A 24,511-nucleotide genomic window follows, 5' to 3' on the forward strand; every position below is an offset into this window, starting at 1 on the left:
TCCAAACCTCCCTACTCCCTGCAAAGCCCACCCTCCCCCAATCTCTGTGCTGCCAATGGCAGGGGCCTGAGCACATTCCTATGATCTCCTGGTGTCTTCCCTTGGGGAGAATTAAGTAACAACCAGAATAAACCAAACCACAAGAAAAATGTCTGGTGAGAGCTGAGTTAATAGCTTAAAAATTGATTCTGCCAGAAAAGAATGGTATTTTAAAACCTAAAAAATGAACCCAAGTGAACTCTTACCTGCTCTTCCATTTAAATTAGCCCTGGGAGGGCTGCCTCCCAAGTTTGTTTATGGTTAAGAAATCCCTCATGCCTTGACTCTATCGATCCCTTTAAAAAAAGAGGAACTTCTACTTCAGAAGCAGAATTTTTTTGAGGTTGGCCAGATGATCTATTATCACTCTCTGCAGGTGGATCACTAAGTATGTGGCCACACCTGGTCCTGTGTATGATAAGGAACAGGTTGCCTGGAAATCCCCAAATCCCAGAGCTGAAGTTATAGGAGCAACAATTTGCCGGGGCATTCCATGGCAGCCCGTGTTCTCCCCTAGAGTCAGACCTCAGTGTGCACATCTGCAAAAGGGGAAGGTTGGCTGGAGGCCCTCTGAAGTTCTTTCTAGCATGATTAGTCTGCAAGCTAGTGCTATGCCCTAATTTGATGGGCAGAAAAAGTGAGAGGCAGAGCCATCGTTTGAGGTACCCAGAACAGAGCAGGTGTATACATTTCCTCATATTTGTGTGCAAGATCTACTGCAAAGAAAGCTTTAGCCCTGCTCACATGGATCACGTGTCCCTTTTTATAGACGATCTTTGTAGAAGATCTAGGCGATCTGCTTGCTTAGACTCTGCTATCAATGCATTCTGTTACACTGGCATATGGAATAAGTATTCTGATTTTTCCAGAAAGCACTGACTGCCACAAAAAAGCTAAGTAATAAGGAGAGAGACTATATAAATTCTATTTAGGTTGGTTCCCTATGAACTCTGGCATCTTGATCATTTTAAATGGAGCATTTGGTCATACTAGGAATAAAAAAATGTATCATAAAACAATAGAGATTATTTTTATATTAATTTGACAAATCTGAGAAGAATTATAATGGGTGGATCTCTTTATGGCAGCTCATCTTTTCAGGCAGAGACAAAGAGCAGGGATGCCCCCTGCCTGCCCACAGGTGCCACTTCCACAGGCAAGCCGGTGAACAGCCAAGCCTCCCAGCATTTCACTGCTGGCTCAGAGGAGATCAGATGGAAAGGACAGAAATTGCACCAGTGTAATGTGAAACGTGTTGAGGACTGTTCAAAGCAGAGTCTAGGGAAGCTGCATTTATTAAGGATTTGCTCGTTGGCAACTGACGGAAATGGGAACACATTTCTAGCCAGGGCAGCTCTGAATAGTATAGAACCTGGAGCTGTGTGTCTCGGGCATTTATTCAAAGAGAAAGTGTGAGAACCACTTGGGCAGCCTGTTAAAGTTTGTATTCCCAAGCTGCATTCCCAGAGGTTCTGGTTCAGCAGGTCCTGAGTGGGCCCTAGAATCTGCATTTTAATAAGCAGCCTGCATGATTCTGATGCAGGTCATCCGAAGACCATACTTTGAGAAACTGACTCACAGATAGCAGCAAAGCTATGAAAGATGAGGTCTAATCTCATATCAGCATACTGTTCACAACTCATTCGTTTACACATTCATTTAACAGACCTGCACTGAATGTTTAGGTGTGCATCCCATGTACTGTTAGGCACAGAGGGAGACAAAGGACACCTAGAGGGTGCTCATGGTCCAACAGGAGAGAGAATATCAACTATCCCAGTATGACATGGAGAGGGGGAAATGCAAGCACTCAGGAAATAGAGGGGGCTGTTGGCCCAGATAGGGGTGAAAGAGGGGGTGAGCTGACCTCAGAGAAATGGCCCCCAAGGAGGTGACCCCAAGGCTGGGGTTAGGAGTAAAGAGGATAAAATAAGGGGAGAAGCATTCCAAGACACAAAGTCTTGAACCAGCTGAACATGTTTGGAGATCATAAGTAGTTGTGTACAATTAGAATCAAAAGTCAGGTATGAGTGTGTGTGTGTGTGTGTGTGTGTGTGTGTGTGTGTGTGTGCACGTGCGTGCACATCTAAGCATGAGGGAGGCAAGTCCAGGGAGGTACAGGGCCAGCTTGGAAGTGGTTTTGTGCACAAAGTATGCCAAATAGAGTTGCAGAAGGTGTTAAGTATGGACACACACAGCTCTGCATCTTAGAAAGTCAGTTATGGGCATTCACCTATATGGGAAGTTACCACATAGAAAGTCACTTCTTCACAGACTTCTTCCCTTGCTATAAATGCCTGATCTTAAAATACCTGGGAAGAGCTTGATGCTGCTCTCTGCTGTCCAGAGTATAAATAACTCCCTTTGACCTGATTACTTGCAAGCAAATAAAGCTAATATTTTACATTGCATTTGTATTAAAAAATAGTTTTAGTTTCTCATGTAATTAAGGAGAACAGCAACAGCAAAAAACAACTCCCACTTGAGTTCTGACTCTCAACTAGACGCTAGACACCCATCTTGCCAAGTGGAGTCTCATCTCTAAGAGCACAAAGGATCATGCCCAATAGCACAGTGGCTGATTCGAGCCCACAATTAACATGCATTAAATGTACCACTTCTCCCATCAAATGGAGCTCTTTGCAGAGAAATGTGTTGGTAGTCCTGGGAATCATTAATCAAAGACGCAAAGGTAGCCCAGAGTAATTACCATCCCAAGGATCGCTGGGGGCGATCAGAGCTCCAACATTCACAAAAAGACATGAGTTAAGCTGCTGCCATTCTGCAGCTTCTGATTTCCCTAGGGACCTCTGGAAAGGAAAGGCCACCCAGAAGCCTGGAAAGAGGTTACAACCCGGAAAGTCTCCTAGACTGTTCTGGCAAAGCCCTTCTGAGGTGGCAGGGGAGGAGGAACCAGGGATCCACCCCACCACACCAGGTGGGTTGTCCAGCTTACGTGATGGCTAGTTGATGGCAGGTGCCCCCAGGTTTTCTGAGCATGCATGCACATCCACCACACACCCCTGCTGTGGGTGTGCTTTCACTTCAAAATTTAAAAAAAGCACAGACCTGAAAGGTCTACTGGAGATGGCTGAATTAGGGGAATCCCCAGCTTCCTTACATGCTGGCTACAATATGTCTCAATACAAGCAGAAAGTACCAGCCTGAGAAATACAGAGGATACCACCACCCCCTCCTTTCCAAATGCACACACACACATTTGCCATGGGCAGACCTTCTCTATGTTTGTTGGCACATGTTCATGGGTAAGGGGCAGTGCCATGACCTCTCCTTCCTCAACGTACAGTTCCTGTCCTTGACAATGAACACAGTGGATGGGGGGCCCTAAGATCACAGTGGACCAGGGGCTGAGCAGGTAGGTAGGCTGGTACATGCGCACATGCTGTGTCCTGGGCAGAGATGCTGTGAGTGGCGAGGGATCTAGAGGCCTGTCCACCCAGGCCAGTGTTAACCAGAAAGTTTACAAAAGCAGCACAACAGGACCTGAAGCCAACACCTCTGAGCCCCAATATGGAAAGGCGGCCAAAGGACAGGGCAGTGGGGGGTTTAGTGGAACTTACTCAACACACTGAATTGGGAAGAGACCACATGAATTTACAGTAACACAGATCTGAGATCAAATCCCAGCAACTTCAGCCAGCGAGCGCACTAGGCCCGACTTTCACCACCTAGGAAAGGAAAGTGATGAAGCCATTCTCACAGGCGTGAGACTAGAGGAAGTGCTGTAGGGAAAGAACACAGAGCAATAGCTCCAGACATCTAGCAAGGGACATTTTTGCCAATAATAGCCACAAACAAAAAGCAAAGGGAGGCTCTGAGTCTAGTTTGAGCACGTTCCCTTGGCCAAACTGCCCTCATGGGCACAAACTGCCGGCATCTGCCTCTCTGGTGGTGGTGGTGGATTTGACATGAAGCCAGCCCCTGCTCAGCCACACCCCACCTGATCCCAAAGGGGGCCCCCCCACTAGCCAGGTCCTGAGGGAGCAGGCCCAGGTCATGGCTACGGGCCGTCTGCCCACTTCCTGAGCTCGGCACACATGGCCGGCTCCCTGCAGGCACCTCTTGACACAACTGCACTCTCCAGCTCAGTGGATCTTTCCAGAGTATAGATGCTTCGTGTCAGGAAACAAGGCTAACCCCAAGCCTGTCCCTGCCTATAATGAAACCACAGGAAGACTTCAAAGTAACAACAGAACCATGTGGTGAAGTGGTGCTGGCCGCGGCGTGAGCAGAGTGCTGTAGACGTGCAGTGGACACCAGGACAGGCTCACCCAGAAGGTGGCCTCGGCTCCAGGCAGTGGGGGGTGCGTGGGAATGGTCTGTGAGGACCTGGCTGGTGGAGGTGTGAGAGGGGAGGGAGGCAAGTCCAGCTCCTACAGCCAGCTAGGGCCTGCCTATGGAGAGCTCCTAGTCTAGACCCCACTCTGCTCTTCAGCCCCGGGATGTTCTTGGGTTCCTGTGGCCTGCTTCCTCATGCTACTTCCTGCCTCATGCTTTAAATTCAGGGACTCTTTCTGTTTCACCATATACCAACCCAGGCCTCAAACCTGGTAACTTCCCTCTTTTTCACAAAATGTTGCCTTTTGTGGTGGGTGCAGGAACTCCTGCTGGGGCCCCATCCCAGCAGGCCAGGTCTCTCATGGGTTCCTCTCTGACTCTCTGCCTTATTCTCCACAATGTCAGCAGGACAACAGCCCCACTCAGACCCCCCTCACATCATGCCAAGGCACTCACCCCTGTAGCACCTAGCCTCACAGGAGCACCCCAGGAGTCAGGCCAGCTGGGGCAAGGTTTTAATAGAAGCATTTCATTGTTTGCACTAACAGGTCTTTTCCCAATTCCTCAGGTCCATGAATTAAGTACCAGGGTTTGCAGCCCACATCCCCTTCCTTCTTGGAGTGAGAACAAATCCTGAGGTACTATTAAAGGACAAGCAATGGCCTACAGCGGTAAGAATTGACCCACTGTGTCAAGGGGACCCATTGCTCCCCTTGTGTGGAGAAGAGAGTTTCGGGCAGGGACACATTGTACCTCTTTGATCTTTGATACATACTGGCGAGTCAAGGAGTATGACCTCATTTTAAAGATAAAAGAAATGAGTTCAAAAGTGGTTCCATTACTTACTCAAAATCATGAGGCCTGTAACTGTTGGAGATGGGATTGGGTCAGTGGGGTCTGTACAAATTTGCCTGGAGCTTCTGCGCACCCCCAGCAACCCCCACCATCAGGAGCCTGCCCCTAGGTGACCCTGGCTGCTCTCCTGGCACACCTCCTTCAGGGAACAAGTGTGTCTAGGGGTTTGGTTCCCCTGAGCCAAGAGAAACTCAGGCTGAATTGGGAGATAACCCCTCCCATAATTTACCTTTGAAACCCGAGGCAGCAAGCACAACCCAATGAAATGAATCAAAACAACTCATGCAAAAAACAGAGGAGAGGTCTAGATAAAGTCAGGAATCACCTTGATCTTGCAGCCGCTCACTCTTTGGTTCCAGGGAGCTGACATTCCTTGGGGCCCCCTGCCCCCAGCCTGTCCCCTCCAGGCAGGCAAGGAAAGTATCAAATGGAAACAGGGATGCTCTTGTTCTCAGCCCCTGCTGGGTTCTGCGTGCTCTTGTGGGCACAGCCTGGAGATCCCTGCTCTCACAAAAACCATGTCAGAACTTCTGACAGCTTCCTGCTGTGTGACATGAGACCAAGAAAGACTGAAGTTTAAGTATAAGGCAGGGGAGGATGGAAGAACAGTCTCTTCCTGGTTTTGTCCTGCCTCTCAGGGGCTGACAAAGTCAGTCACCTGTGGGCTCCAAGCTCTTATCCCCTACCACCTCCAACAAGACCCCTGAGGAAACTGCCACTGGGTAGGACAACCAGCAAAAACAAGACTCAGAGATCAGGACAATTACCAAGGTCATCCGCCAGCTGCATAGACTGGGGTACAGCTCTTGGCTGTGACTGTAAACTCCAGATCTTACCTTTAGTCCAACCCAGTTAGGGCTGGAACCACCAGGCTGGGCTTGGGAAGCATATGGGAGCCAGGCCACCCACTGAAGCTCCCCTTGGAAGGTGAGGACATGAATTAAGTGGGATATGAACCTAATTATACTAAATGGCAGGCAGTATTCCAAAGATGTCTCCCAAGAACATCATCTCTGATGTTCCCATCAGACCCTAATCTAGGTGCTGCTTGAAAGAACCTGCAGAAGAAATTAAGGTACAAATCAGGTAAAATTGTCCTGGATAATCTGGTGGGTCCAGTGTACTCCCCTGACCCCCTAGCAGCAGAAGAGGAAGGCAGAAGAGTTGGCTGGTGGGAGAGATGTGATGGGACAAGGAGGCAGAGGGGGGATGGGAAGGTGTGAAGGGGGAGAGGACTTGACTCAGTAGCCAGTTTTGAGGAGGGAGGAGGAGCCACAAGGCAAGGGATATGGGTGGCCCCTAGAAGCTGAGAGGACCCCTGTCTGACAAGCAGCAAAGTATAGGGACCTCAGTCCTATAGAAGCATTGGACCAAATTCTGCCAAAACCTGGATGAGGTGGAAAATGGATTCATTTCCAGAACATGTTGAGAGAAATGCAGCCTTGCCAACACCTTGCTTTCGTCCTTGTGTAACTCTAGGCAGAGAACCAGTGGAGCCATGTTGTGCTGGGACTTTTGAAATAATAAGTGTATTGTTTTAAGTCACTAAATTTGTGGAAGTTTGCTATGGCGGCAGCAGAAAATCAGTATAACAAGCAAAAGCAAAGCATGGCCACCGATCTGTTCTTACCATAGCGTAATGAAAATCACCAATATGGAGACATACAATCCAATATTTCTTTATCCTATCAAGAAAGTAGGAGGGGATAGCTGGAATGTGACATCTGCTTAATATGCATCCTTCCTATCACAGTGTCCCACCTTGACACTATAGACATTTTGGACTGAATAATTATTTTCTGGGGGAGGGGGCTGTCCTGACTTTTGTAGGATGGATAGCAGCATTCCTGGTCTTTGCTGACCAGAGCCCAATAGTGCCTCTTCCCTACCAACCTGTGAAACTGAAAGGGTCTCCAGACATTGGTAAATGTTTCCTGGGGGAAAAGCTGGTCGCTGTTGAGAATCACAGCTTCATATAATCCTTTATGGGATTAAGGCAAAGAAAAGTTTTTATAGAAAGAAAGCATTAATCTCCTCACTGTTTTTCAATTGACTACACATTTACTGAATAGCCATTTCTCAGATGAGCACAATACTGTATTGATCCATCAAAACTTTATCAGCTATTAGTCTTCAGCAGTTGGATAATGTAAATGCACATATACATGTATATGAGTGTATACATTTATATATGTTTTGATTTCCATTTTTTAAGATTTTACAGAGTAAACATACGTTACTTCTGTAATCAAAATAAAATGAACATGAATTTAACAAATCTTCATTCATCAGTGTTTATTGAATGTGTACTCCAGGCACACCTGAAGTTAGGTAGCCAGCAGTCCCTCTGTTAAGGAGCACCAGTGCAGTGAGAGAGGAAGACAGGTAAAGTGGGGAAGGTTAGTCTGTGTGCCAGGAGCAAGGGTGGGGGGTGATGCAGGGGGCAATGGTGATTGCAGGTACTCCGGGTCTCAGAGTGGGAGGCAATAAGATTGGCTTCAGAGAGTCACCAGCCAAGGCAGTACAGGTAGATAAACCAGGATGAGCAAAGTCATGATAATGAGATGTGAGAAGGACTACAAAATGTGCTCTGCCTGGAAGCTTTGAGTTAAGCAGGTATAGGAAGGATGATGTTGTTACAAGACTTCATTGGTTCAACTGTGACCCCAGTCCAAGATCAGCTAAGAAACTTGATAAAAATGCTTCAGTAGACCATTTGGCAATGCACTTCAAGCTGGCCTCCTTCTATTCAACCCCTGCAAGGAGCAAACCCCCACTTAACACTCCTGGGAGTCTCTGCAAGGAACCTAGCCCTGGAAAGGACATGCTTTATTTCTGCACCTGCTGATGCCCCTCACAGGCCCTCTGATTTCATCACCTGCTCCTGGAAATCCAGTCTGCTTACATGGTGGCCCCTAGTTCAGATGCACTCTCATCCACCAGACTAGCCCTCAGCTCTCACACATTCTTCTCTGTGAGTCCCTGTATGGCCCCTGGCCACATCCTGCCCACTCCTCTGTTCTGCTGGCACATCTTCACTCACATTGTGAACAGAAGAGTTGATGGGTGAGACTCAGAGGGCCCTAAACTACCCCACCTTCAGCAAGGGAATCTTTGTCTTTAATGGGCTACGTCACATGTGCACAGCTCTGAGCTAGTAGTCTCTCTGCTTCCACTATCCTATGTAAGTCCTGTAAGAATTTTGTGAAATGATTGCTCTACACTCCATATTAAAGGTAAGAAATATTTAGGCTTACAGAGGTTAGGTAACACACAATTTAGTGTGTTGCCAAGTTGGGATTTGAGCTCAGGTCTGTTTTACTCTAAGGCATAAGCTTCATCTTTCATACCTTTCTTAGATTTGGTTAAGATGGGTCCTCCCCTAGGTCCATACGTTAGGGATTCCTCCAGTCCCTGTTCAGTCACACCAAGGAGCCAGACCGGGGGGGTCCTCCAACCCCACTCTAGGTGTCCTAGGCTGCAGACTCCCCTGCTAATTGTCCTTGCTCTTTGGCCCATGCACTCATTTTCTCCAGGTCCACCCTGCTGAGTGCTGATGGTGCCACAAGTGTGCACACCCCTAGGCCTGAGTGATGGCCCAGGAGAGGCTGGTGGCAGGGTGAGCAGTCTAGGCACAGCTTGGACTTGGGGGCTGAGTTGTCCAAACACATTCACACTCACTGCAAGATGGATCCCTCAAAGTGGTCAGATTGCAGGCAGGGGGCCAAAGTACCAAACAATAAAATTGAGAATTCTAAATCTGAAACTGGTCATCCAGGGATTATAAAGGTCAGTGTTGGTGGGGCTCCTGGGTGGCTCAGTGGTTCAGCATCTGCCTTCTGCTCAGGGCATGATCCCAGAACACCAGGATTGAGCCTCACATAGGGCTCCCCTCGAGGAGCCTGCCTCTCCCTCTGCCTATGTCTCTGCCTCTCTCTCTCTCTCTCTCTGCGTCTTTCATGAACAAATATATAAAATCTTTAAAAATAAATAGACAAAGGTCAGTGTTGGAAGTTAGACCATATTTCATAACAGCTTGTTAGCTTGAGTTATATCTTTTAAATATCTTGAGGCAAGGTGTGTCAGCTTCCATTTGTGCCCTTGCACTGGACTCACAAGTTTAGAAGCATGCCTGTTCTTGCTCACTGAAATTTTTTTTACAGTGAAGAGAGTTCTCATCTCCCACATGAATGAAGAAAGTTTGATCTCACTTGATAACCGTTAAAGAATACTTGTGATGGGCTGTATTACCTTTTCATGGTCGAGGAGCTCTTGTAAAATAACTTGTCTTTCCTGACACAGTTCCAAGAAATCTTCAGAGTGCAGACTTTCATGTAAGGCAGGGAAGAAGGTCAGCTGGGTGCAGTCCACTGCCACCTCATCTCTCCTGCTCTCGGCTTCCTCTGGTGTCAGCTCATCTACAGCAGCATAAAGGGAACACACATTTTTGGCATGAGCCACCTGACCTCACGAGGGATGGTACACAACCTGGGTCTGAGTCACTGAGAGAAATTGCAAAGTTTCAGGGCAGAGGCGAGTGGTGTGGATCTCAGCATATCCTTCACTGTGTCTGAAAGTGGACACCACCCATTTAACCCTCTGGTGTGGTCATCACACCATTAGGCTGAGCCACTCTGGAAAACTTGGCTGCTCTATAGCTCCAGAGTGGCCACAGGGCAACAATTCAAAATTTACCCTCATTAATCAGTAGAGCAATTCACTTTATTCATTCTTTTAAAGGAATGAGGTGGGTTTTTTTCTAATTATGGAAACACTATGATCTTAGTGTTAAAAAAAAAAACACTTGGAAAACCCATGAAATTGTGAGAATAAATTTAAAATATTTGAGAAGTAAAACAAGTATCCTTCACTCACCCAGAGATAACTGCTTAATAACAACCGATTGGGTGTAGTAAGCACTTTCCTGTGCTGGATGCTTTTGATGACATTTTTTCATCTACTCTATTGGGCTGTAGATTCTATTTCAACCTCCCTTCACAATCGGGGAAAAGTGGAAGAGGCTAATTACTTTGTTTACGGTTATAGGGTCACCAAGATTGAGAGGTCAAATCTGAACCAAGTCTGTCTTCCTTATTCGCAACTTGGGTTCTTTACTTCTAATATATTTTCCAGACGTATATGTATATGCACACACACACACACACACACATGTGATTTTTTGACATAAGAATTGTATTGCATTTATAGTTTTTCTCTTCTGGAATTTTTTTGAGATGATGAATACTTTAATTTCCATTAAAAGTTCTTTGAACTCACCTAAAACGGCTGTATAATATCTGTTGTGTGGCTCTTTCATAATCACCTAATCAATCTCCAATCTTTCAGAGACACATCGGTTTCTATTTCTACCATGGATGCCCTGTGCTATGATCATGCGTGTGCACACCTAGACTTATTTCCCAAGCATGTACTCCTGGACATCGACATTTGGATGCCAGCTGAGCACAGACCTACACGATTTCTGGATCCTGCTCCCCTGCTGTGTCCACCTGTCTAGAGCAGGCATACAGCACAGGACAGCAAAGTTGAGGGGTTACAGGCCATTTTCTTCAAGCTCATCTGTTTGAGTTCCTCTCCACCTGAGAGTCTCCGAACTGGATGAATGAAAGAGTCTGCTGCTTACAGCAATAGCCACCATAGGCTTTTCCCCATGCAGGGAGAGGACTATATAGATACTGGTACCCAGGAGAGCACATGGGAGAACCATAAACCCTTTCTTCTTCTTTCCTGGATGAGCTCCCTACTGGGGTGGGGGTCTGCATATTGGGATGAGGGGACTCAGCAGCTCATGGCCATAGACCACATCAGCACATCTTCCATCACAAAAATCTCTGCAGACTCCCCCTCTGATCTCAGAGCTGTGGAGCTTGGGGTAAAAAGAAGAGAAGCAAATGGGCATTACAACATTATCCCAATTCCCATGCCACAGTGGGACCCCCAATTCAACCTAGGATCAGGACCCAGCACCATCCCTTTTGGACACTGTTACTGCAGACTGGCAAGACAGCAAGCTCAATGCAAATCCAGTAGTCAGCCACTAAATGAGACAAGTTTCATCAGTGTTCGTTAGTTGTCATCTCACCTAACTCTGGGAAATGAACAAGGGGTAGAGGTAGGGGAGGTGGGTGGGGGGGTTGGGGTGACTGGGTGATGGGCACTGAGGGGGGCACTTGGCGGGATGAGCACTGGGTGTTATGCTTTATGTTGGCAAATTGAACTTCAATAAAAAAATATTTTTTTTTAAAAAAAGGAAGCTGTCACCTGGTTAAGGATATGACACTAGCTGCACCTCAGTAGACAATGAAACTCCCAGACATGGAGTGTTTGAAGCAAAAGACAGGGTCTGGTAGAAATACAAAATCTGAAATAGAGTGTGTATGTCTGTGTGTATCTGCATGTCGTGCAAGCGCGTGCGCGCGCCCGCGTGTGTGTTTGGATGTGTTCATGCCAAATAACCTTTGAAAATAAATCTGGATTTCCGCAAACTAGCTCAACCAAATTCCTCCATGAGAATTATACAAATAAAGTAAGTATAAACATCAAAAATGATTCAAAGTGGGATCCCTGGGTGGCGCAGCGGTTTGGCGCCTGCCTTTGTCCTAGGGCGCGATCCTGGAGACCTGGGATCGAATCCCACGTCGGGCTCCCTGCATGGAGCCTGCTTCTCCCTCTGCCTGTGTCTCTGCCTGTCTCTCTCTCTCTGTGTGACTATCATAAATAAAAAAATAAAAACATTTAAAAAAATGATTCAAAGTATTCATTTTAGTTTGGGAATTAATGGCAATTGTAGCTGTCATTTTTATAATTAGAATTCAATGTAAAAAGTACTAAATATCTCTTACCCATTTTTACTTTAAAGCATTTTCTTATTTTCCTCCTATGTGTTTTGGGTCACAAACTGAACATGTATTTTTATTACTTGGAGACACTTTTAATGTCTCCCTGACATAACAAACTGACATGATAAAATTCTTATTGTGACAACCTTAACATAAAATTCTTCACCTAACAGAATTCAAGGTCTGGAAGAGGTTCTTCCTCATCCTGGAGAATACAGTAATGAAAAGAGTCTTAGCACTGCCTACTTTACATTGGCAGCATTTTCTCCTCTGAAATACTAATTCATATTAAATAAAACCAAGAAGTAATTTAATTACTAATGAAAAATAGGTAAACTAATAAACAGAATACCTTGTTTCTCAACATTTGTTTTGGAAACACTGCCATTTCTGTATTGGTTTTCCTGAAATAAAACCAGAGAAAAGAGAAATGAAATCCTGAAGACTGTTGCTGTGCTTCCCACTCCATTACATGGACCCACAAACATGCACACATGCATGTGACTCTCTCGAATTATTCATATACTACAGTCTTAGATGCAAGAAGGGAGGCATGCTAAATCCTAAAGGACCACAATAAAACGCAAGTATTCATGGTCCCGAGTCAAAGGAGAAAAAACCCACAATTTTCCATTAAGTAGGACTTCCAGTAATTACCAAAGATGATGCCAAAATGGCATTAAATAGCATCCCGGATGTCTGTGGTATGGGCCACCCTGGAGAGGGGACCAGGCACAGGATCTGGGGCTGGGCAGCCCAGGAGACAGAGACCAAGTCTTTGGCTTTGTCACTAGCACAGAGGGCAGGATACTTATTTTTCCTGACTTCACTTCTTAAGAAATGTATTAAGGGAAAAATACTACATAAAATCAGAGGTTTATTGACAGTACATTAAAAATTCAAGTGTCTACTGGATAAATGAAATATAATTTTTTTTCATTAAGTTTTATACAGGATTTAAAGTGGATAAAAGATCCTGAGGTTATAGACTAGAGAACAAACCCAACATTGTATCTCAGGATGAATGTGAAAGGAAATGTCTTGCATTCCAGTATTTGCAAGCCCCCTTCTAGAATATCTTAAATCGGAATTGTTCAATGAGGACATGAAAGAACTATTAACAGATTTTTCTATAACCACTCCTAATCCAACTGGTTCCTCATTCTTTAAAAGGCAGTACTGTCAGTTTGATGACAGAGAGTTCAAATTTCATTACAGCAAACTCCCAGGGACTACCTAGATAGCTTCTGTTGCTTGGCAATCCAATATAGCCTCAGTGTTGTTTGGGTTACATGGGTCATGGGCTCAAGCTTTCAGAAATAGCTGACAAATAATTTGTGCAAACAGATAATGGCCATCACTGGCTCTTTCAAAACACTGATGTCCAGGGCAGCCTGGGTGGCTCAGTGGTTTAGTGCTGCTTTCAACTCAGGGCATGATCCTGGAGACCCGGAATCGAGTCCCATGTCGGGCTCCCTGCATGGAGCCTGCTTCTCCCTCTGCCTGTGTCTCTGCCTGTCTTTATCTCTGTGTGTCTCATGAATGAATAAATTAAAATAAACCACTGAAGTCCAGATTATCCCACTGGACTTTTGTGGATGTCAATGTGGCACTGGGTTAGTGGTGTTGATATGAACCACTCTGCTATTCATTCATTCGCTCATGTACTCATTTACTCAGGCTGTAGTTAGAGCACTCTATGTACCTGTGAGAATGAGTGATTCTTTTCTTTTGTTAAGTGGCATTGAGAACAAATTACAGCACTCTTACCTTTAACTGTGCACATGATCTCTCCTGCTTGCCCATGCCCAAGCATTCCTAAAGCACTCCTGTTGTAAACAGCATGAAAAGGAAAAGCAAAGGAGAGACTTCCCTGCACATTTCCTTCCTGGAAGTATCATTGTTTTGCTGCATCCAAGTCTTACCTTGAACCTTTCTGGACTCAGGGCCTCCAGCGGAGACAAATGTCTGACACGTTTCCTCATGCGAGCTGGTCCTTCTCTCCAGTCTAGTTCCCACCTGGAACAAAGTGTGGCTTCCGCCGTTTGGCCCCACAAGCCCAGCTCCCCAAAAAGTTGCTCCTGAATCCTGGCCCAGGCGTTGGCTGCCTTGATGTTGTCACATCTCCGCCTCTGGGAAGCAGAAGTACAGGATCACTCCCAGACATATTTCCTCATGGGCTTGGCCCCAGACTTCTGGGTATGAGCAGATCAAACCCTCTTAATTGTCCAAGAAAAATAACCCCTCACAGGTGGTCCTGAGCACCCTGAGTGTGGGTAGTATACTCTCTGGAGCTAGGACAGGCTAGGAGAAGAAATCAGTTTTTCGGCTTTGAGACCGTTTAATCCAGGTTAGAGAAGGAGAAAAACATCTGCCCTTTGGCCTTCAGAGCCATGTGACTGCTGGGTTCTGTGCAGAGCACAGCTAGTCCCAAAGGTCCTGGCACTATTCATCAGAGTAGATTGGACAGCTATTTTATAAATGGAACACAGAATCTCACCATAGCCCCTACCCTTCAAAATGGACAAGGAATTTGACCACAGCCCCTACCCTTCAAAAATGATGCTGAGGATTCTTCTTTCAGTGTCTGAACTGGAGGTGTGGGGGATTAGCAGATCTGCCAATAATTGGTAGATCTGAACAAATTATTCCAACCTCTGGACCTCAGATTCTCCATTCTCTAACTTAAATGAGAAGTTTGGCCTAGATATTGTCTAAGAGTCTTTCAAATCCTAATATAATAGAACTCTAGAATGCTGAAGAATCCTAGAATGTTCATAGAAGCTAAAACCTTTGATATTACTGAAAATAATCCCTTACTTATGAAATCTTCATAGTTTGCATATGTGGCACTTGACTATCACATCTGCTGCTAGAGTGTAACTCAACCTTCTATAAAATATACCCCGAAATGGCTTTTGTATGGCACACACTGAAATTTTCTACATCACCTGCTAAGGGAATTTTGACACCTCTCAGTTATGACAATGGAATTGGCTTTGTCTGTGGGGTAGACTTTTGCATTTATCTAAATACTGCATGGTATTTGCCCTAACTTCTGATTTAAAAGTTTCAGAATACTGAAAGGTGAAAGTGTTAATGACAAGAAGCACAGATCTCATCAATTTAACATAAAGAGAAAAAAATCATTATCATGCATTAGGGCCGAGCCCCTCACCTGCTGTATTTCATTTCTTCTACCCAGTGGTACCTTGAGTGAAACTTGAAACTTGTAAAGAATTTCTATTATCTTCATAAAGAAATCAAATCTGGAACAGGAGAAGTGATTTCTCCAAGGACCACCAGGTGATGGAACTGAGATTCAAACCCAGTCCATCTGATTCCAAAGCCTCCACTTAAGCCTGCTTGCTAGATTCCTTTCCTGAAGGCCTTGTGTCATTCTTTTAATTCATGATTTCTGATGCTATGACTTTGAAGATTGGCATGACAGATTAGAGCCAGGCCCTGTAAATCGGGGCCATTTGGAACAGGTAAATCATTTTTGGAATTTGAAGACTCCCATGAAAATATAACAGAAGGGTGCCTGGGTGGTTCAATCAGTTAAGTGTCTAACCTTCGGCTCCTGTCTGAGCTCAAAGTCCTGGGATCAAGCTCTATGTTGGGCTCCCTGCTCAGCAGGGAGTCTGCTTCTCCTTCTTCCTGATTGATGCCCCCACCCTCCACTCATGCTCTCTCTCTCGAATAAATAAATAAAATATTTCAAAAAGAAAGAAAATATAACAGCCAATACAGTGCTTAGTCCATGGTCTTTGGCATCAGATGAACCTGGGTTGTCATCATGTTTCTGCTATTCCCTAGTGTCTAGTGTAAAGGGGCTTCAGCTTCTTCATCAAATGTGGTTAATAATACTATAAAAATAATAAAACCATGAGTTTATGTAAGGATTAAATAATACAATATTTTCAAGAGTTTTATATGATGACTTGCCTGGCATAAACAGTATTTTTACTGTGAATAAAGCAAATCCTATTTCAAAGCAAGATTATTTTTTTCTCCATAGTTCTTAAATATAGATCCAAAACAATTACAACGTTTTACATAATACTCCAATTGGATAATCAGGAACTCCAGAAAAATAATGTCTGTCCATAGCCTTTTACAGGGATTAGGTAATATGAAATGAATACTCATTTGAAGAAAATATTTCAGCTCCCTGGAGATTGTCACTGGGTTTGGAATAACATATAGAGCTTCACAAAGGATAAAGATTCCCAAACTTCAGATTGTCCGCCCTGGGCTTAAAATTAGTCCTTTAATTTTACCCCCAAGGATGTGCCTATGCACCTGGGGATTCACATTCCCCAAGTCTTCATCACAAGGCAAATAATTTATCTTGAATACCTGTGGCCAGACAGACGTGTGTCAGTGGTGAGACTCCTCAGAGAGGAGTAATTGTTTAGTGCATGATAGAAAGCTACAAGTGGTCCTGGGACAGAGGACATGGGATGACCAGACAGCAAAGTCCTGAGCCCCACCTGCAAAGTGCACTGTGATGCCCATGTTTCTGTACCAGGTAAGGTCTTCTTGAAGCTTGAATCATGATTGGAACTGAACACCAATAAAAAATAAATTTGTAAAAAAATAAAAATAAAAAAATAAAGCTCTTGTTTCCTTGGAAAAAAAATCATGATTGGGCCAAATGCCACACCAGAGACTCAGAGGCAGGGTTCCTGGTATGTTAGAGGTAACTGTAATTGGAGCTGAATGGAAGGAAACATTTGGGTAGCATCAATGAGCTTTTCCTCTGGGCAACCAGCCCTTCCCTGCTTTTGGTCCTTTGTGCTTTGGAGGGATTGATCCCAGCCCTGGCTCCAGTTCTCAATGGCATTCAAGTTTGGCTAATATAAGTGGTGGAAGATGATTATAGGATGGGCCGTGAATGTGTGTGTGTGTGTGTGTGTGTGTGTGTGTGTGTCCGTGAAAGAGAAAGATTGAGAAGAGAGAGGGAGAAAGAAGAAACTGATTGCTTAGGACAGAGCTTGAATACTTGGATCTTGGAGCTTGAATACTGGTTCTTGAAGTTTGCTTCTCCTAGATTTTTTAGTACCACATATCAGTTCATTTGCTGCCTATACCAGTTTGAGCTGAGTTTCTGATATTTGCATTTGAAAAAGCTGTGACAGACACTTAATGGATATACAGAAACTAAGCAAGAAATGACAAGAGTCTGCTGGCCCCTAGAGAACTCAAGAGTGTGATACTGTGAAAATGTATTGCCCCTTAAAAAAGCAGGGTGGTTGCTCCAGACCCCATTATCTCTGGCAGATGGTGATTACCTCTGCATTCCTTTAAATGTTGAAACAATCTGTCTTAAATATTTAAACACTTGGAAAGTGTCCTTATGGATTAGCCTCAAAATGCTGATTTTCTCAGAAATACATCAGTAAAACTCTACACAGCTTTCTCAAGTATTTTCTGAAACCCGTTCAGGCCCACTGCTGAAAATGAGCCAGGCCAATATTCTAGAAGGCTGGATACTCTCCTTCTCAGCTCAGAAAATTCCAGCAGAAACTTACAAAGTACCACAGACCACATCTCTCCTAGCCATAAGCAAATTTCCCAGACTCTTCCAGCCATAAAAAGAGAAATGCTCACACTTTTGACTGGATGCTGATTTGGACATTTAGACAAACAACATCATCTGTCTTGAAATGGTGCAAGTGTGATAAGGATGCCATAAATACAGAACGCAATCTTAAACAATTCCTCTTATTTACCCCTTAATAGTAAATGAATTTATTAGCCATATTGTTAGTCCTGAAAGAAGTCAGTGGACACAAATGGTGGGACACTGATGTGGAAGGGTCTGTCCAAGGGGCACCGATAATAAAATAAGCCAGCTAGACACCTATCATGCTGTACAGTGAAGTCAGCAATGTTGGGGTGGGGTAAATGCCCCTGATGAGGCCCTTCTCTAAACTAAGAGTGTTTAAGATCAGCTTGTGCTTCCAGAAACCAGAATGCCTCCTGATTGCCTTGACGGTATCATTTCCTATAGACACCCAAACTTCTGTTCCATCCCTGTCAAGTCTCATAAACTGCCCCCCATCCTTACAGAACAGCTGGAGAGGCTGTGTTGCTAACCTGTGTGTTTCTGGGGTACAGGTTGCACATCTCATGAATCCCGAGTCCCAGGGCCGTGTGTGGGCTCCTAGATGATCTTACATGGAAGGAGTTAGACCAGGTTACTTGGCTGAAGTTGATCAGATCCTATTTTGTTTCCTTGACATTTGGGTACCACTGCTCCACCCTTCCTTGGTCCTTCACCCACCCCAGGCATATGGTTCCTTTACCCTACTGTTCCCTTTATAGTAGAACATCCCAATATTGACCTCATCACCCTGCTTGTGGTTATTTCTTTACTGTTGGTACCTCTACTGAGTTTTAAGAACCTTCCAGGCACAGCAGTAGCATTATAATCTCTGCCTTTCCTATGCCTAGCATAGGCTTTGGAGCAGAGAAATCATAAAGTAAATAATGTATTTAGCAAGGCTTTATTTTTTTTAAGTTTTTTTTTTAATTTTTAAATTTATTTATGATAGTCACACACACAGAGAGAGAGAGAGATTGAGAGAGGCAGAGACATAGGCAGAGACACAGGCAGAGGGAAAAGCAGGCTCCATGCACCGGGAGCCCGACGTGGGATTCGATCCCGGGTCTCCAGTATCACGCCCTGGGCCAAAGGCAGGTGCGAAACCACTGCGCCACCCAGGGATCCCTTAGCAAGGCTTTAATACTATATGTTGTGCTTTATTATTATTATTATTATTATTATTATTATTATTATTATTATTAAAAGATTTAATTCATTCATGAGAGACAAAGCGAGAGCGAGAGAGAGAGAAGCAGAGACATAGGCAGAGGGAGAAGCAGGCTCCCCAAAGGGAGCCTGATGCAGGACTTGATCCCAGGACCCCAGGATCACAACCTGAACCAAAGGCAGATGCTCAACCACTGAACCACCCAGGTGCTCTACTATTATTAGCAATCATCTTTTAACAACATTTTGTTAACAACAACACTGACTAAAGATGAACTTCATAGCCATTCCATAACCACATGTATTCCCTGCCAGTCACTTCGAGGCACTCTACACTTGTTCTTTAATCTCCACAGTTAGGCAGTGTGATTTTGTTTTCGAGATGGGAACCCTGAGGTTCAGACTGCGTGCCTGGGAAGGGGCAGATCTGAGACTCAGCTTGAGATCCCTGGCATGACAGACAGTGCTTTTTACTCTAACTGTCCAGAAATCACACCTAGAGAAGTGTTTTAAGTATCTAAGTCTGCCTTGATGAGTGGCAACCCCTTGCATTTAGGATAAAATGCAAAAGCCCCAAGGAGGTAGCAAGCCCTGTGTGCTCCAGTCCTGCCTTATCTTCACCCTTGTTCATTCCCAGCTCAGGTCACCCAGTCACTTTTTCCAGTTACTGGCAACATCCAGCTCTTTCCTGATTGGGACCTTCCCATATGTCCTCCCTTAGCCAAAGTACATTCTCAAAATACTTCAGCCTATTTTCCTCCTCCTACGGATCTCAACTTAATGGTCACTTTCTTGGAGAAGGCCTCTTGTCTGCCCAAGCAAATTCTCCCCACATCATAGTCTCTCATTGTACCTGTATTTTCCATGTCTCTTGCTCATCATAAGTAATAATGATCTACTTATTTGGGAAGTTATTTAATACATATTCCCCTCTAGAGGTAGAGTGAAGCTACCAGAGAGTGAGGCCCATGTCTGCTCTGTGTACAACTGTGCTCCTAGCTCATAGCACAGGGTCTGAGGCATCTGGGCTCTTGACACCTATTTACTAGTGGATGAGTGAGTAGACGAGAGGATAAACATGCTGCCAGTCTCTTCAGCTGCTGACAGTGTGGGGCCAAGTCCACTGTACAAGTCATTAAGTAGAACTGAATCGCTGCTGACCAGTTATTGACATAGTTACCTAGAACTTAAAGCAAAGGTCCTTCTGATTCTTTATTTCATATTCAAGGCAAATTCCAGTTTTCTGTGCAGAGAAAAGAAAACCATGTACTGGTTTCTTACCTGTACATGATCTTTGTATAAAGATGCATATAGTTCCTGCCCTCTTCTTCTGTAGTTCTCGATACATGACACAAAATCCTGGAAAAGAGAGAAAAATCACAGCTTAATGACAGTTGCAATTTTAGATTAGAACTTCTGTGCTCTGACCATTTATCAGGGAAAGTAACAGTCACAAGCATTGTAGGTAAAATGAATCACAGCCTTATAAATAAAGACTTCACCCATGTTGACACCACACACACACACACACACACACACACACACACATACGTCGATGGGTTACTTCAACTTCCAGCTATGATGAGCTAGCTTACAACAGGCTAATCTTCCTTCCAAGAATAACTAGAAAAGCCATATTTGAATAATCTGCTTTAAGAGAGAAGAGAGCCTCCAAGAGAGCCAAAATTTAAGGAGTCAAGATCTTGGAGATAAGGAAAACTAAGATGTATCCAAAGCACAATATCTATTATTTTTTTGCTCCTGAGATATTTGCAAGTTTGCAAATAACACAAGATGTTGAGAAGCTGAGCAGAAAGTGATGGCTAAGAAGCAGAGAAGCTTAACAGAGCTTTTGGTGTTTTCAGGTGCTAAGGAGACAAACATTGGAATTCAGGCTCACCAAGACAACTAGGCCATAAGGAATCAAGAGTCCAGAAATACGACACTAAAAAGAAGTAAGCCCAGGTTTCTGCACTGATACTCTTTAAGCAGATGCTGATTCATAAGCAGTGTGATTTGTAGAAACCAAAGGTGTTGGGCTTTAAAGTGGACTCTGAAGGGCTGCACCATAGCAATAGAGGCAGATGGGAAATAGACCAGGTCTTACAAAGCTGAAACCCAACTTCCCATGAGCTCAGCCTCTAAATACATTATGGTGATCTGCCCCCACTCCAAATACATGTCGGAAGACAAAGAAGGTCCCTTCTGGAGAGGATCACATCATCTGAAGCCTCTAATGGAGGATTCTCTCTAACAGAATTTTCATACGAAATGTTCAGTAGTCAAGCAGAAATTACTAGATGTGCTCATAAAAAGGGCCAACAGAAAAACATAATCAAAACATAACCACAGGTATCCAGATATTAGAGTTGTCACATATGAGCCATAAAATAATGCAAGAATATTGTCCCAAAATGCAATATGGAGCCTTTTGCAAGAGATATGGAATCTATGAAAAATAACTAGATAAAAATTCTAAATCTGTGAAATGAATTAATTAAAATTAGAAACTCCATAGATAAGTTTAACATCGGAGTGGATTCATCTGAACATAGGGTGAGTGAACTTGAAGAAATCTTCTTGCTAACTATGATGAGGTAAAAGTATAGAAAATATCTAAAAGATAAATACAGTTAGATACATATGTAATATAGAGAAAGCATTTAACATATGTGGATTGGTGTCTCAAAGGAGAAGAGATAAAGAATGAATCAGAAGCAATATCTGAAAAGTTAATGAGAATCTTTCCAAATAGATGAAAGGCATTGAGCCACAGATTTGAGAAATTCTATAAACTGAAACAAACAAACAAAAAATACAAAGAAAACCACACATAAGCCCCTCATAATAAAACTGTAAAAAAAAGATTTAAAAATTTGAAAAGACAAAAAATATCATATTATCTTTAAAGAAGTGACAGTAAGAATGGTAGAGGCATTGAAACAATGAAACAACATTTTCAAATCATAGGAAAAAAATCTGACAAACTCAAAATACCTTTTGAAAATAAAGACAAACTAAAATATTTTCAGGTAAATAACACTGAGAGAATGTGTCACTAGTAGAACTGCCCCAAGCGAAAGACTAAAGGAGCTTTTTAGAATGAAAATGATTCCCTATTGAAGCCGGAATCTTTGGAATGAATGAAATACTATGGAAATGATAAACATATTAATATATCTAAATGAATATTGGCTTTTGGAGAATAATAATAATAACTTATGGAATTTGAGAAATGAAGAATAAAAATATGTGAAAAAATAACAGAAGATGGGTGGGGTAAATTAAATAGTGTTTTAAGTTTCTTCAACTAGAAATTTGGAAAAAGGATCTAATTTACGTTAGACTCTGATAAAGCAAATGTGAATGATGTAAGGTAACCCCTAAAAACATAATAAAAGAATATGTGACTTCCAGCTAATAGAAGGTAAGTATAATAATTTAAAATATTATGTAATACATTGGAAGAGAAAAAGAAAGGAATAAATAACAGATATAAAAACAGACAATTTTTAAAAAGATGGATTTAAACTAAAGTTGTCATTAATTGTATTAAATGTAAATAGACTAAATGATTCAACTAAAAGATAAACAGAGTCACAGTGTATCAAAAAGTAAAACCTAGGTAAATGCTACTTACAAGAGACACTCCTTGAAAATAAGGACACAAGGAGTTGAAAGTAAAATGATAGTAAAAAAATAATTGGACAAACACTAACCAAAAAAAGTCTGGTAAAGCTATACAAATGGCACATGAAGTAGTCTTTAAAGCAATAATTATCATTAGGCATAAAGATGGATGTTTCAAAACAATAAAGGAAAAATACATTAGGAAAGTATAACTTCTAAATGTGAAGCACTTAATAACATAGCTTCAAAATATATAACATATAGAATAACAACTAAAAGGAAAAACAAACAAGTCTACAATCATACAGGTAGATATTAACTCATAACTCAATAATTAATGATATAAGCTGACAGGAAAGATAGAAACATAGAATATTTAAAGAATATAGGAAGCAAACCTAATTTGATCAATTGTTTAAAAAATGCAGATAATCATATGATACAGAATGCACAAATGGAATCACTACTGAAACCTGCCACAGGACAGAATATGAAGCAAATGTAAAATAATTTCAAATAACTGAAATTATATAGAATACACTTTTTGAACATAGTGAGATTAAGCCACAAGCAAATATATTTTTAAATCTCCAAATATTTAAAAATTAAGCAATAATATTTTAAGTAACCCATGGGCCAAAGAAATAAAAATGGAAGTTAGAAAATATTTCAGCATAAATGAAAATGAAAATATGACACAAAGCATCAGTGATAGAGCTAAAACTTTCTTGTGGGAATATATGTGATCATCAGTGGAATTATTAGAAAAAATAGACATGTAAATTATATATATATATATATATATATATATATCAAGAAATTTGAAAAAAAAATTAAACCCAAGGAAAATACATTTAAAATCTTCCCAGAAAGTCTAATAAAGGAAAAAGGAAACAGGTAAAAATTACCAGGAGCAGGAACAGGAATGAGGAAATGAGACATCATTCTCAATTCTACAAACATTTAAAGAATCATCATGAATAATTTTATGCTAATACATTTGAAATTTGGATGAACTAGACACATTCCCAAGAAAATATAACTTACAGAAATTAATACAAAAAGAAACAGAAAATCTGAATTGTGCAATGCCTATTACAGAAACTAAATCTAAATAAAACTTTTCCTACAAAGAAAATTTCAGGCTTGAGCATAAATAGTAGTAAGAGGATGGGACACAAAAGTTGAGGAAAACATTTTAATTGAAATCAGCAATATATAAAAGCATAATGTATCACCCCCAAATTAATACCAATCCTTCTTCATTTTTCAAAAAAAAATAGAAGATGGAATAATTCCAAACTCATTTTATGAGGTTAGCATCATCCTGATACCAAAGCCAGGTAGATACCACACAAAAAAAGAATACTATAGGCCAAGATACCTGAGGAAAATTGATGCAAAAATCCACAATAAAATATTAGCAAACAGAATTCAACAGCACATTACAAGAAAAATACGTTGTGACCAAGTGGGATTTTTCCCTAGGATGTAAGGATGATTTAACATCTGTAAATCAACCAAGATAGTACACCACACTAACTGAATGAAAGAAAAAAAAAACACACACAAGAGCATCTCAAAAGACAGAGAAAGTATCTGACAAAGTTCAACATTTATTCATGATAAAAACTCTAAACAAAAGAATTAGAGAAGGAATTTACCTCAACACAAAAATGGCCCACAACTAACATTATCAATGAGGAAAAGTGAAAATGTTCCCTCTAAGATCCAGCAGAAAGCAAAGATTTCCACTCTCACTTCTATTCAAATAATACTAGAAGTCCTAACCAGAGCAATTAAATAAATAAATAAATAAATAAATAAATAAATAAATAAATGGCATCCAAATCAGAAAGGAAAAAGTAAAATTATATCTGTTTGCAGATGATATAATCATATATGTAGAAAACCCTACAGACTCAAGCAAAAAAAAAAAAACTGTTAGAACTAATAAATGAATTCAGTAAACTTGTAGGATACAAAATCAACTTACAAAAATTAGTCATGTTTCTATAGAACTAATATTGTGAAAGTGTCAATGTTA

General features: G+C 42.2%; 1 protein-coding gene across 3 annotated transcripts in view; it reads right to left on the minus strand.

Annotated features, from left to right (window-relative positions):
- WDFY4 (WDFY family member 4) overlaps nucleotides 1-24,511 on the minus strand; it is a 288,429-nt gene that overhangs the window by 92,708 nt on the left and 171,210 nt on the right. For all 3 annotated transcript variants that reach the window (XM_041743891.1, XM_041743892.1, XM_041743890.1), the window contains exons 40-43: nucleotides 20,116-20,193; nucleotides 13,979-14,185; nucleotides 12,406-12,457; nucleotides 9,445-9,611 (exon numbers count right to left, since the gene is read on the minus strand). In XM_041743891.1, coding sequence (XP_041599825.1) covers nucleotides 9,445-9,611; nucleotides 12,406-12,457; nucleotides 13,979-14,185; nucleotides 20,116-20,193 — 504 coding nt within the window. The remainder of the gene's footprint in view (nucleotides 1-9,444; nucleotides 9,612-12,405; nucleotides 12,458-13,978; nucleotides 14,186-20,115; nucleotides 20,194-24,511) is intronic.

Source organism: Vulpes lagopus, chromosome 2 (assembly GCF_018345385.1).
Source record: "Vulpes lagopus strain Blue_001 chromosome 2, ASM1834538v1, whole genome shotgun sequence".
NCBI lineage: Eukaryota > Metazoa > Chordata > Mammalia > Carnivora > Canidae > Vulpes > Vulpes lagopus.